General features: G+C 48.6%; 1 protein-coding gene across 2 annotated transcripts in view; it reads left to right on the top strand.

The window, feature by feature from the left end:
* The window catches only part of LOC141164416 (electrogenic sodium bicarbonate cotransporter 1-like), a 766124-nt gene that overhangs the window by 252712 nt on the left and 497926 nt on the right, over positions 1–15486 (top strand). For both annotated transcript variants that reach the window (XM_073649614.1, XM_073649613.1), the window contains exon 7: positions 9987–10141. In XM_073649614.1, coding sequence (XP_073505715.1) covers positions 9987–10141 — 155 coding nt within the window. The remainder of the gene's footprint in view (positions 1–9986; positions 10142–15486) is intronic.

Raw genomic sequence — 15486 nt, 5'->3', positions numbered from 1 at the left:
GGCTTTGCATCCTGTGGTCATCTACACGGATCGCAAGAATCTCTCCTACCTGCAATCTGCGCAAAGACTCAATCCTCATCAGGCCAGATGGTCTCTGTTCTTTGCTTTCTTCAACCTCACTCTCCATTTCCGTCCAGCAGACAAGAATATTAAGGCAGATGCACTCTCCCGCTCATTCCTGTCTACCGATCAGGAGGAGGAGCCTCTGCACATCATTGATCCCTCCAGAATAATGACTGTCACCCCGTTTGATCTGTCTCATCTCCCTCCTGGTAAGACCTTTGTGCTAACTCCGGATAGTAGGAGGGTCTTACTCTGGGGCCATTCGTCCAAACTGGATGGACATGCCGGTCAGAGGAAGACGCTTCTGCTAATTTTGCCACATTTTTGGTGACTGACTCTGCGCAAGGACGTTGTGGAATTTGTCTCTGCCTGCTCTTCCTGTTCCCGTAATAAGATACCTAGGCAACTTCCGGCTGGTCAAATTCTTCCTCTACTTGTAGCTTCTGCTCCGTGGCAACATATTGCGCTGGATTTCTTCATGGATCTTCTTGTATCGGCCGGTTGTACTGTCATTTGGGTGGTCACTGACCGCTTCTCCAAGATGGCCCACTTCCTTCCCCTGCCAAGTCTTCCTTCTGCACCAGTGCTAGCTAAAGACTTCATCCTTCACATCTTCCGTCTCCATGGCTTATCTCTCCATATTATCTCAGATAGAGGAGTTCAGTTTACTTCACTTTTTTGGAGAGCCACATGTAAGCTGCTGAATGTCTCTTTGGACTTCTTCTCGGCTTACCATCCTCAGTCCAATGGTCAGATGGAGCGTATCAATCATATCCTCACTAGTTTCCTTCGGCATTTTGTCAACGCTCACCATAGCGACTGGGTGAGGCTCCTGACTTGGGCCGAATTTTCCAACAATAACCATGTGAGTGAATCCTCTGCCAAATCTCCATTCTTTGTGGTGTACAGTCAGCATCCCAATATTCCGTTCCCTGTTTCTACTTCGGTTGACAATCGTGTTGCCGAGTCTCTCGTCAGAGACTTTTCAGTGATTTTGGAGATCACTTAAACTGCACTGCTACAGTCCTCTGAGCGGATGAAGAAGCATGCTGATAAGAGATGTCTGGACCCGCCTCTATTCCGTCCAGCAGACAAGGTCTGGCTCTCCTCCAAGTTTGTCTGTCTCAAGATACCATCATACAAGTTGGGTCCATGGTTCATCGGTCCATTCAAGATTCTGAGCTAAATAAATCCAGTGGCGTACAAGTTGAAACTCCCTGCCTCTTTATGGATCCCCAATTCCTTTCATGTGTCTCTCCTCAAGCCTGTAATCCTCAATTCCTTCTTGGACGATCTGGGTACTACTCCAGCTCCAGTCTCCGCTGAGGACATTTTTGAGGTAGAGAGCATTCTGGCCACCATAGGGGTAAGAGGAAAAACTTACTTTCTTGTGGATTGGAAGGGATTTGATCATGAGGAATGGTCATGGGAGCCCAGAAAGAACATTCATGCTCCTCTTCTCCTAGAGAAATTTCTTGCGGGCTTGAAGAAGAGGGGGCGTAAAGGGGGGTACTGTAGCATTGGAGTCTCTGCCTACTGTCCAGCAGAGAGGCCGATCTCCTCACCGCCGAGGGTCTGGTCCGGCGTCCTCTGCTCGTCCTCCCGGCTCCCTTGCCATGTCCGCCTGAGGTGCGCGCTCTGCGTGCAGATCCCCGGGCACTGTACTTAGGGTGCGCGTTCTCCCTATCTCTTAAAGGGGCCGCGCGCCCGCTGTCCTAAAGTCCCCGGACTGCTCCTTTATAAGGCACCACCTCCAAAAAGGAGATGCCTGCGCAACGTTGAAGTTTGTTTTGCATGAAACAGCCTCTCCAGTCCTCAGGTCCCCATGCTGTCCGCCCGCCTGTCTATCAGCCATGCCCGTCAGCCTGTCTGCCAGCCGTGCCCGCCAACCTGTTTACCAGCCGTGTCCGCCAGCCTGACTACCAGCCGTGCCCGCCTGCCTGACTACCAGCACTGCCAACTTACTCGTTGTGCCTGTCAGCTTTGACTGTCAGTTCCGTGGAAGTCGCCTGCTCTCACACGAGGTCGTTCCCAAAGTGGCACCTGGTCCACCTTCCCGGTCCCTCCTTGGAATCGACTAAGCTGCCGTGTAGCCAGGGTCGGTCTGGTTGGCACTTAGTTATGCCCCTCTGGTCCCTCCTTGTACCACGGCACAGTGGTTCCACCACCCGGACCCGTAACAGGGACTCTGTCAGCAAAAAATGACTGTTCAAACAAAGTCCCACCACTCGTTTCACAGCAGAGACAATCCTTTAAATTCACCTGCCCACCTGTTTGTTTTCCCTCTATCTCCACACCCCCTTCAGGCCGGGAGACTGCATTTCATATCCTTGAAGCCACGTGATTGCCGTTCCTGGCTCTGACACAGGCAAATCCTTACAGCGCACAGTGCGTACGATGTGAGGATTCACAAGTCTACAGTCAGTGACATAGAGAGACTACAGGCTTGTGGGTTTAGACTGGACAACCCCTTTAAGGCTCATTCAGCCATTGGTGTATATTGGTCTGCGCTCAGACCGCAGTGCATGGACTGACCGCGGGTCTCCTGACCTGAACTCTGCAGCCTCACAGCATGTATAAGGATGCGTGTCAGGAGATCTGCGCCCAGTCCAAAGTCCCCCTTCCAATAATTACACTGCCATAATAATAAACATGTTTCCCAATCATATATACCCACCAGCATTAATCATTCCCTCCTCCCTTCAATGAGGGGAGAGAACGACTGTATCACGCAATCACGTACTAAGTTGGTAGACAAATTAATACATAGACTTAAGTTAGCTACTCACACAGCCAGTGGCACCGCCACACCCACTGCCCAGTCAAGAAAAATCTAATGGCCACCTCAGCCTGCCCACCATCGCCTCCGCCTGCCCATTGCCTCAGCATGCCCACTACCTGCCCATCACCGCCTCAGCCTGCCCACTGCCGCCGCCTCAGCTTGCAATCATCGAATTAATAAATGTTAACAGTGCATATTATTGCATATATATTGTAAGGTGGTGAAGGATACCTGGGAAGCCGTGGTCACGCCCCATAGGAGTGTCAGGAGAGGATTGCGAAGGTGATGCCCATCGTAAGGCTATGTGAACACGATAAGGAAAACTCGCTGTGGAAACGCATTAAAACCGCATGTTAATAGGTCTGCCATGTATAGCAATGGTGATCCGCATGTGCTGTGCACATGATGTGGAAATTTGCGCTCTGAATTACCATTGGGGTAAAATCCGCAGCATTACCATTTCTAACGCAATTCCGCGGCGAATTTGCGCCCATTGACTTGCATTGAATCGCAGCAAACCCGCAGGTAGAATATCTATTCCTGAGGAATTGCTGCGTTTCAATGAAAATCAATAGGCGTGAAATCGCCGCAGAATCGCGTTGCGGGTGGTATCCGGGTCAGGAGAGGAAACTGCTACTCCTCTCATCCGAACGCTGCTCTCGCTGATAACAGCGAGAGCAGCATGGATGGGAGGAGCAGCAGTCTGCTCTTCCCAGCCCACGTGCCCACGATAGTAAAAGAAAGAATAAAAAATTAAACTTAAAAAAATAAGGCTTTATACTCACCTGTCCGGCGGCCCCCTGTGTCTTCCTGGTCCCCGGCGATGCTGTCTCCCCGGCGGCCAGCAGTACACTGCGGGGCACAGGTTCGCACCCCGCAGTGTACCGAGCTGACAGGACCTGAAGTGACGTCACAAATCAGCTGATGGTCATTTGACCATCAGCTGATAAGTGTCGGCAGTAATCAGCTGATAGTCACGTGACCATCAGCTGATTCTCACCCTGGGAACATTTGCAAGAATGTTACCACAGTGTTTTGCTCGCTGGAGCTGATCTGTTGATCTTCTGTTGATGAACCCCAGTGACCTCCTGCAGCAGCATGTATACTGGCAGGGGGTGATTTTACACCCCTGTCAGTATACATTGCTGTCTTCTACAGCAGTGACACCAGTGATGGCTTATGTTGCTGCTGTAGAAGTGACCCAGATCGCTGTGGGACACTTGGCGGTACGTGGACTGCGTCATTGACGGCGGACAGGTGAGGAATATGTTTGTTTGGTTTTTTTACATTTTTTTCAGGAGATCAAGGGCGGAGGCGTGTAACAAAAAAAAATTGTAGAACCGTGTGTGTTTTATTTAATTAAAATACTTTATTCTGGCTGTGTGTTTTATTGAAAAGGCGGTGACTATTTTACTGCGTAGTTAGTAATGGGGATGTCTTATAGATACCCTCCATTACTAACCTGGGCTTCACGTCAGCCACCAATACAAGGCTGACGTGAACCACAACCCCATTACCCCACTGCCACGGCTACAGGGCAGTGGGAAGAGCGAGGCTAAGTGCCAGATTTGGCGTATCTTATGGATGTGCCATTTCTGGGACTGCTGAGGGGTGATATCAATAGCCGCGGAGGGATCTAGTATCCATGGCCCCTTCCCTGGCTATTAATATCAGCCAGTGGCTGTCTAGTTTAGCCTTTGCTGGTTAGATTTTACATGGTGACCCCACGTCAATTTGTTCTGGGGTCCCCGTGTAATCTAGCCAGTTAAGGCTAAAAACACAGCTGTGGGCTGATATTAATAACCAGGGAACATTTTTGGCTAATGGCCCCTTCCATGGCTACTAATATCAGCTCTCAGCGGTCAGCTTTTCCTCTGCTGGTTATAAAAATGATGCGGGAGGAGGTCCATTTTTTTTAAATTTTAGGCTGTGTGCCCACGAGCCGGACATAGCAGCGCTTTGGACGCAAAGTTTTTCTGCGTCTAAAACGTTGCATTCTATTGAACGCAGGTAAATCCAGATGTGTTCACAGAACCACGCGGATTTATCGCATTTAATACTTTCTAGTGGTCAAATTTCTGTTGTGCAGACTAGCGACTCCGCATGAGAATATGACATGCTGTGGTCCTGAAAGACACTCTGCATGTCAGTGTCCATGGGTGATTCGCAGCCTCTGATGCACGCATAGTGGACATGGGATTTCTAGAGATCCCATCCCCTATACTGTAACATCTGGATGCTGCGGGTTTGACGCTGTAAGAACACGCAGCGTCAAACCTGCAACGGCTCCTGACCGTGGCACCGTACCCACACTCACCCGCAGCATGTCAATTTCTATAGTGTACACGCTAGTGTCTGCTGCAGATTTTGACCGATTGAAGTGTCATTATATGCGGTGGATTCACATGTACCGACAACAAAAGTGTGGCATCAAAACACTGCGTTTTGGATGCAACATAAATACTCTGTGTACAAAGCGCTGCTGACTGCTGATTGGGGGACATAGTGGCTAACAAACCAGCTGTGAAATGTTAATTATGGCCAGGGAAAATGTTTGCCTAATGGCACCTTTCCAGGCTAAAATTAACAGCTCACAGCAGTGGCATAAATTACATGAATAGAAATGCTAATGAAGATTAGGTGAATGGGACTAGCTGACACCCAGCTCTTTTATTTGGTTATGTCAAGGTGTCAATCAGACCTTTTCATGACCAAACTTAATTAAAGTAAAGTAAAGAGTTAAATAAACACACAGACACAGTGTAAACACTTTATTTGAATTACAGCAGACACATTCTTTAATCATTTAAATGAACCAATATACTCACCCCAGTTCTATGGTAATCCAAGGGCTTAAGCAATGCCCCACCAAATAACTTTATTTAGCTCCAAAGCATTCATTGGTGTACAAAAATTCTTCAAAAAACGCATTTAAAAAAGGCATGTAAAAAACACATGCGTTTTTTCTGAAAGGGAGAGGCCAAAACGCTCAGGAAATTTCTGCTTCAAATCCTAAATGTGTGCACATACCCTAAAGGAACATCTCTTCCAGGCACAGGAGGCGCAGGCCATGGTCTACAACCGGTCAGTCAGAGTGCAGCAGTTCAATCATGGTTGCAGAGACCTCGTCTTGGTTCCTACCAAGACTTGGGCCGCGAGGTACATAACCACCTTGGATTTGAATAAGGTATTGGCAGATCCCCATGGCACAGGGAGACAAGGAGAAGACTGCATTTTCTATGCCGGACAGATGCTTCCAGTATGTCCGGATGCTGTTGGGACTGCAGGGGCCCCCTGCAACCTTCCAGAGAGCCATGGATCGAATCCTTGCACCCCATAAGAAATACTCTGCATCATACCTGGACAATACAGCCCAGACTGGGAGAGTCATAAGGCAAAGGTCCAGGTGGTGTCTGATGCTCTGAGGAACACGGGGTTTTCAACCCGAAGAAATGTGCCATGGGGAAAGAAGAAGCCAAATATCTGGGTTATGTAGTGGGGAGAGGCGAGATCAAACCCCTAATCAGTAAAGTGGAGGCAATCCAAACCTGGCCGAGGCCGCTGTTAAAAAAACAAGTTAGAGCCTTCCTGGACATCGTGGGATACTGCAGGAGGTTCATCCCAAGCTTCGCCATGATGGCCGCACTCCTGACTGACCTCCTTAAGGGGACGAAATCGGCAATGGCCAAATAGTCTGAAGAGGCAGAGACGGCCTTTCAAAAAATGAAAGGGGCCCTGTGTAAGCAACCGGTCCTGGTTGCCCCCGAAAGAATTTGAACTCCAAATGGACGCCTCAGATGTCGGTTTTGGAGCAGTCCTTTCCCAGGAGATTCACAGAGAGGAGCACCCTGTTCTATACCTAAGTAGGAAGCTGTCCTCATGTGAGAGGAATTATTCGGTCATAAAGAAGGAGTGCTTGACTATAAAGTGGGCGGTGGACATGTTACGATACTATCTGTTAGGATGGAAGTTTAGATTGGTATCCTACCATGCCCCACTCAAATGGATGAGGGCAACAAAGAGTAAGAATGCTAGGGTCACCCGCTGGTTCTTAGCACTACAAGATTTCAACTTCCATGTAGAGCATAGAGCAGGGAAGCTACATGGTAATGCCGATGCCCTCTCGAGAATCCCTTGTCTGGTAGTAGAAAGTGCCAAGCCCCACAGCTTTAGGCAGAGAGGGGAGGTAAGTAAGGTGACTAATGGTCGCATAGTCGATGGGACGTATGTGTCACAGAGGTGGCTGGCCTCTGTGATGTAACCCGGAGTGTTTCTCTATTGCATGTAAGCACTAAGAGGATCATTTGGTGCACCTGGGACCGGGTTACGGGTAATTTAGAGAGATTGGCGGGTCTAGCTACCCACATACCTCACCTCTGGGCATTGGTTAACAGCCTATAAAATGGAGGCTGTTGTAGGCACATGGTCTGTGTGTCTGGAGGGAGAAGGCCTCCTGTGTGTGGTTGTCTCCAGACTGGACCATGTACTGAATGCCTACCAGCCTGTGTGATCACGGCGCTGTCTAACCAGAGACTTTGCTAAAAGGACTGTTTTCTTTGTTTTTGCGTGTACTAAAGGCTGTTTGTTTGCATTTACCCTTTGACCGGTTTATGAACCAAATAAACCGTTATGGACATTTAAAGGAGCATGCCTCCTGTTTGCCTCCCATCGCACCCACAATATTCACTGATTATACACTACTAAAAATATATTTATTGGTATTCATTAAAAACCTATAAATTCTACAATACAAATACACCTCAAAACATGATAACTCAAAAAGTGATAATAGAAAAAAATATAAAAAAAAAATATCAAGTAGTCAAGACTGAGGGGTAGTGATCACCCTATTTGTCAACTACTCTTGTTCCTCCTACCTATCCGCGGATGTTGGCATCCTCTTGATATGCAGTTGGTGTCCCCGTTCCTCGTCAACTAACCCTGGTAGTCCTTGCCGCCGCCTCCTCAGCCTCCCCTGCCGGACGCAGCTTCCCCTCAGCACCAGTCCCCCCTGCTGGATGCAGCCTCCTCTCAGCACCAGCCTCCCCCTGCTGGATGCAGCCTCCCCTCAGTACCAGCCTCACCCTGCCGGATGCAGCCTTCCCTCAGAACCAGCCTCCGCCTGCCAGATGCAGCCTCCCCTCAGCACCAGCATCCCTCTGCCAGACACAGCCTACTCTTAGCACAGCCTCACCAGCCTCCCCTCAGCACCAGCATTCCCCTGCCGGTGGCAGCCTCCGCTCAGCACCAGCTTCACCCTGCCGGGACACAGCATCCCCTCAGCACTAGCCTCACCCTGCCGGACACAACCTCCCTTCAGCACAACCAGCAGACCCCCCTCAGCACCACCAACAGGCCCCCCCATCACCACCAGGAGGCCCCCCTCAGCACCACCAGCAGGCCCCCCCATCACCATCAGCAGCCCCCCCCATCACCATCAGCAGGCCCCCCCATCACCACCAGCAGGCCCCCCTCAGCACCACCAGCAGGCTCCCTTCAGCACTACCAACAGACCCCCCAGGCATCACCATCAGGCCCCACTCAGCACCACCAGCAGGCCTCCCTCACCACCAGACTCAGCAGCCTCCTCATGCTCACACACTGCCTGCTGCCACTGCCTCTGAGGCACAATGCTCTGCTCAGGAATGAAGATGAGAAAATAGCGTGTCAGGAGATCGGAGTTACTACCATAATGCACCCGTCCACGGCTTAAAGTTACAGCGCCCATTTCCATCCGCCGGATGCATCATGCAACTTGCGCCGGCGGCGGCGCTTTTGCTGAATTGTTGTCCCTGAGGCCCAGTGAGGAGAAGCAAAGAGTGGGGGGCCCCGGACTGCCAGCATGACCGGGTCTCCCTTCTTGCTTCTTTTCACCGAGCCCCATAAAGTAGTAAGGGCAGTAATGTCCTGATGGCGGCCCTGCCTCCATCTCCAGAACCAGGCAGTAAGAATTAACACTGGCATTCCCTAAGTGCCACAGGTGAGCAAATATAGCAAAGGGGAGTGGCCAATGCTTAACAACTGAGACAAACCAAGTAGGAATGCTCCAGGAGCTTCCACTGAACAGATTAACCCTTGCACTGCTAGCAAGGAAAAAATCTGCACTGTTTAATACAATGGTGAAGTACTTCTAACCAGTGCAGGAGTGCTTGAAACCAGACACAGTCTGGCCCCTCTCTGTCGTGTTATCCCCGTGACAGTAAGCCTGTGTTATTTTTGTATTAGGCTGTGTACCCACGATGCGCTTTTTTAAGCATTTCCGCAGTGGCAAAAACGCTGCAGAAACGCTTAAAAAACGCATGGTAGAAGGCCTGCTATGTTCCCCAATGATAATCCACATGTGCTGTGCACATGCTGCGGAAATTTCCGCTGCGGGTTATCATTGCGGAAAAAAAAGCAGCACTACCAATTATTTTGCGGTAGCGCTGCGTTTTCGCCGCAATTGACTTTCTTTGGAACGCATGGATTCCGCATCACTGCATCTGTACATGCGGAATCCAAACATTTCAATGTGCGGATGGTACCCAGGTCTGGTGAAGAGGAGACTCTCCTCCGGACCCGGGTACAATAGTACCTGTAAAAAAAGAATAAAATAAAAAATAAATATTATATTTACCTTCTGATGGCCCCCGGTCTCCTTGTCTTCGCTTGCCGGCAGATCGCGGTGGACTGAGGGACCTGCGCTGACGTCATTTAGTCATGTGACGGCAGGTCCTTCAGTGTAGTGTACCGTGAGCTGCCGGCAAGCCAGGACGGAGCGAAGCAAGACTGCGGGGGCCATCGGAAGGTAAGTATAGCGCATGCACAATCCGCATGCGTTTTTTCTGCCAGGGAGATGCAGAAACGCTCGGAAAAAAATCCTGAGCATGTCTGCATCGTGAGCACATAGCCTAAAGTAGGATTCCTGAGTTAGAGAATCCTGCCCATTCGCCTAATTATCCTAAAAACACTGCTAGAGCTATGCTATCCTACCTATACAATGGCTAGTGCGGCAGCCACATAGTGTCAGAACACTATTAACCTGCAGATTAACCCCATATCTGCAAGTTGATAGTGTTATTTTACACGACAGGTTCCTTTTATAATATTATAGCTTAAATAAACAATATTTCTCCTTCATATCTTTCACATTTCTTTGTAGCTGTTCCGGAAAATTTCATACAAGGCTATGAACAGAGATGAACTAATATCAGGAATTGATGATTTTTTAGATGAAGTTGCGGTTTTACCTCCTGGCAGATGGGATCCTACTGTGCGCATACAGCCTCCAAAATTTCTGCCTTCAGTTCACAGAAGGTAAAATGCTTACTATAGTTATATTTTCATTCAGTTGTATTTTCTGGATACTCTCTATATTGCGATGCCTTTTATATATCTAATTTCATCAGTGTAGAGCAATTTTATTGGTTAAATCTATTATCACCTTGTTCATATATTTCTCTTTATGGTCAAAGTTTAACATTAGAGTACTTAAGACAAAACATAGGAAATCATTGCTGTCTTCTTTTAACCCATTGTATCCCTGTAGTATAAATATACAGTGCTGTAATTGAGTTCCTTACTGATTCCCTGATAGGGTATACCTTTGCATAAAGGCCGGACTGGGGCAAAAAAAGCAGCCCTGCCACACAAACCCCACCAGCTCACATACTATAAGGGTATGTGCACACGGTCGGTAATGGCGGTAATGGCAGCGCTTTGAACGCAGCATACTTCATGCTGCATCCAAAGCGCTGCACGCAGGTGAATCCGTATGTGTTCATTGAACTATGCGGATTCACCGCATCCTATACATTGCACTGATATAATTTTTCTTGCAGAGACTAGCGTCTACGCAAGAGAAATTGATGTGCTGCAGTCTGGAAAGACGCGCTACATATCCGTGTCGGCGGGTGATCCGCAGGTGCACGGAGATGCATAGTGGACATGGGATTTCTACAAATCCCATCCGCTATGCTGTAACATCTGGCCTCTGTGGATTGCACGCAGCGCAAGTGCGCTGCGTGCAATCCACAGCAAAAACTGATCATGTGCACGTACCCTAACACTCATTACCCCCGATCAGTGAATTTTGCTTTACTTTGTCGTGCCCCTCACTCTCCTAAAAGGAGTTATTTGTAGAGCCGCATGTGAATGACGCCACAGTGCGTATGATCGGCCACAGCTCCATTTACATGGTGCTCTACAGAGCTCCGATTATCGGGATCATGGGGGTCCCTACAGTTGGATCTCCAGCGATTGGACAGTTTTTCCCTATCCAGTGGAGAGGGGATTAATTGGGATAATAAATTTAAACAGGTTTTCCAATATTTATTTTTGTTTGGCCATAGTAATATTGAAAATACTAAAACAATACTGACTCCTCTCTGGCAACAGGATCGGAGAATATATACAGGACAGGAGGAGTGGTACTGTGCAATGTATATATACAGGACAGGAGGAGTGGTACTGTGCAATGTATATATACCGGACAGGAGGAGTTGTACTGTGCAATGTATATATACAGGACAGGAGGAGTGGTACTGTGCAATGTATATATACCGGACAGGAGGAGTTGTACTGTGCAGTGTATATATACAGGACAGGAGGAGTGGTACTGTGCAATGTATATATACCGGACAGGAGGAGTTGTACTGTGCAGTGTATATATACAGGACAGGAGGAGTGGTACTGTGCAGTGTATATATACAGGACAGGAGATGTGGTACTGTGCAGTGCTTATATATACAGGACAGGAGGAGTGGTACTGTGCAATGTATATATACAGGACAGGAGATGTGGTACTGTGCAGTGCATATATACAGGAGAGGAGGAGTGGTACTGTGCAATGTATATATACAGGAGAGGAGGAGTGGTACTGTGCAGTGTATATATACAGGAGAGGAGGAGTGGTACTGTGCAGTGCATATATACAGGAGAGGAGGAGTGGTACTGTGCAATGTATATATACAGGAGAGGAGGAGTGGTACTGTGCAGTGTATATATACAGAGGAGGAGTGGTACTGTGCAATGTATATATACAGGACAGGAGATGTGGTACTGTGCAATGCTTATATACAGGACAGGAGGAGTGGTACTGTGCAATGTATATATACAGGACAGGAGGAGTGGTACTGTGCAGTGTATAGATACAGGACTGGAGAAGTGGTACTGTGCAGTGTATATATACAGGACAGGAGAAGTGGTACTGTGCAGTGCATATATACAGGACAGGAGAAATGGTACTCTGCAGTGCATATATATAGGACAGGAGGAGTGGTATTTATCTTTATCTGGCCATAGTAATATTGAAAATACTAAACCAATACTGACGCCTCTGTGACAACAGGACTGGAGAAATGGTACTGTGCAGTGTATATACAGGTCAGGAGGAGTGGTACTGTGCAGTGTATATATACAGGACAGGAGGAGTGGTACTGTGGAGTGTATATATACAGGACAGGAGGAGTGGTACCGTGCAGTGTATATATATATATATATAGGACAGGAGGAGTTGTACTGTGAAGTGTATATATACAGGACAGGAGATGTGGTACTGTGCAGTGTATATACAGCAGGAGTGGTACTGTGCAGTGTAGATATACAAGACTGGAGTAGTGGTACTGTTTGTGTGTATATATATATATATATATATATATATATATATATATATATATATATATAGGACAGGAGACGTGGTGACACTCTTCAGAGCAAACTCTGCAGTTAGAGGCATTAGAAGCTATTAATTAGTGCACAATATTCAAGACCAGCTTTTCAAAGTCAAATCTGTGTCCGGATTGCCCATCCTAAACTCTTAATACTCTGAGTTGTCCAGTCATTCATTTATTTATCTACCATAAAGATAAGTAGATAAGCAGATAACCTCAGACTCCACACAGAATGTATGACTCAACAGACACACAATGGTACACTGACAACAGTAGCCAGGCAGCCCACTTTATGACCTAACAGACCAGCCCACTGGGCATCTGCCCGATAAGGCAGATTAGCAGCCTGGGCCTAGTGCAGATCCGGCAAAGAGGGCAGTGGAGAGGAGTGGGTGGAAGAAGATGTGGGGGATGATGAGGTCTTAGACCCTACATAAAGCGAAGGCCATTATAGTGATGCGCGGAGTTTGGAGGAAGAGGAGGTGGCCACGCTGCCTCAGCAGCACAGCAAAAGAGGGAGCATTGTGCAAAGGCACAGTTGGCAGCCCCTAGCAAGTACATCGGCTGCTACCACCCACCATGCCGAACTGAAGTTAGCACACCAAAGCCTGCTCAAAAGAGTTCCCTGGAGTGGAATTTCTTCAGAGATTGTGTTGTCGACAAGCGACGGGTGGTTTGCATGCTGTGCCATCAGAGCCTGAAGGGAGGAATAAATCTTCAGAACCAGAGCACCACCTGCATGACCAGGCATCTGAATTTCAAGCACAAGGTGCAGTGGAGTAAACCTTAAAAAGCATGACAGATCTGAGCCTCCTCCTGCTGCTTCTTCTGCTGTGGTCTCGGCCTCTTCCTCCCACTCACGATAAACAGGGCCACCTGCCTCCCTGCAAAGAGACGATGTGACAGCAGCACCACCACCAGTGTCACAGAGCATCTCCACACCATCCCATGGAAGAGTTCAGCTTTACATCCTCCAAACCCTCGAGAGAAAGTGGAAATACCCCCCTTCTCACCCACGAGCCATGCTCCGGAACAACAGCAAATTACTGGCCTTTGAAATGCTGCCATTTAGGCTGTTGGAGACGGACAGTTTTAAAAAAAATGATGACGGTGGCTGTCCTGTAATAGTTTCTTCCCATCCGCCACTACTTTTCCAGGCGTGCCATTCATGCCCTGCACACATATGTTGTGGACAAAATAAGGTGTGCACTGCACAGTGCAATCAGTGGGAAGGTCTACATGACCACTGATACGTGGATCAGTAAGCATGGCTAGTGATGTTACATCTCTCTAACTGCCCACTTGGTAAATGTAGTGGCGGCTGGGACAGAGGCGGAAGGCGTTCTAGCTTATGTCATACCACCACCGAGGATTGCAGGATGTTTCTTTGTCCAGGTTGCCTCCTCCTCCTACTACACTTTCCCCACCGCCACCTCATCCGGTCACAGTAAGAACTGCACCACCAATTTCGGCACAGCCAGGGGGAAACAACAGCAGGCTGTTCTGAAACTCCTCTGTTTGAGGGATAAATCCCACAAATCCCAGTGTAGGAGCTGTGGATGGATATTAAAAAGCAGACTGATGAGTTGCTGATGCTAGTGAACCTCAAGCCTGGCCTGGTGGTGTGCGATAATAGGAGAAATCTCATAGCAGCTCTGGGCCCAGCCAGTTTGATGCACATCCCTTATCTGGTGCATGTGCTGAACTTGGAGATGCAGAGCTTCCAGAAAAACTACCCATATATGTCAGAGCTGCTGCTGAAAGTGTGGGCAATGTGGGCTTTCGGCATTCTGAGCCTACCACTCACCTGCGCTGCAGCGTCGCTTTGCCTTCCCACTCACTAGCTGATATGCGACTTACCAACAAGGTGAAACTCCCCCTTGCATATGCTGTAGAGACTATGCGAGCAGCAGCAGGCAATAGTGGAGTTTCAGCTACAGCATGCACTGCTGAGTCGCTCTGTGGAGCAACACCACTTCACCACCAATGAGTGGGTCTCCATGCGGGATGTGTGTGAATACTCCACCAATATGGCCAGGTCTGATGACTCCATCATCAGCGTTATTATACCACTTTATATGCTTTTATATGCCTGCTGGAAAAAACAATTCAGGGAATGATGGATGACGTGGTTGCAGAGGAAGAGGAGCAGGGTCAATTCACTCCTTATCAGGCCTGTTAGGTTACAACAGTGACCAGGTACTCAACTGTACAGCCAGGGGACAGTTTGGGAGGAGAAGGAACAGTGTTCAAACCAGTGCGGCATTCAGAGCAGATCACGGGCATCACTGGAGCATGGCTGGAAGGATACAGAGGGCCCAGACGATACACCTACCACCGAGGACAACTTTTCATTGCCTCTGGGCAACCTGGCATGAGTCAATACATGCTGCTGTGCCAGCGCAATGACCGCCGAGTTGCTCGTATTGTTACCAGTGCTGATTACAGGGTGGCCCCCTACTGGATCCCTGCTACAAGGACAATGTACTTTACTTCTGTCACTGGAGTGGGATTGCAAAATGCATGAATACAAGTACACACTGGTGGAGAAACTACTGATGGCTTCCACACGTGGCAGCGGGGGTTCAGTGGAAAAACAAGGCAGAGGTGGGGGAGGAAGTCACCAACGCAGCTGGGACACTGCCACCACCCCGGAAGGCAGGGTTATCATGGCTAAAATGTGGCAAAACTTTATAAGCATGCCACAACATCAGGCACCACTATCTGATATGGGCTGTTTTAGCAGGACACAGCGTTACAACAACCTGGTGGAAGAGTACGTGTTCACACATTTCCATGTGCTAACTGATAGGTCTGCCCCACTTAATTTTTCGGTATCCAAATTGGACCCATGGCCTGAACTTGCCCTTTATGCCTTGGAGGTGCTGGCCTGCCCTGCGGAAAGTGTACTGTCGGAACGTGTGTTTAGCACTGTAGGGTGTGTGTTCACAGACAGGCGCATCCGCCTGTCCACAGCCAATGTGGGGAAGC

This window comes from Phyllobates terribilis, unplaced genomic scaffold (genome assembly GCF_046119375.1).
Source record: "Phyllobates terribilis strain yellow unplaced genomic scaffold, ASM4611937v1 Scaffold_10__3_contigs__length_209671492, whole genome shotgun sequence".
Lineage (NCBI taxonomy): Eukaryota > Metazoa > Chordata > Amphibia > Anura > Dendrobatidae > Phyllobates > Phyllobates terribilis.
Note: the sequence above shows the minus strand (reverse complement) of the source record. Positions and strands in the feature narration are given on the sequence as shown.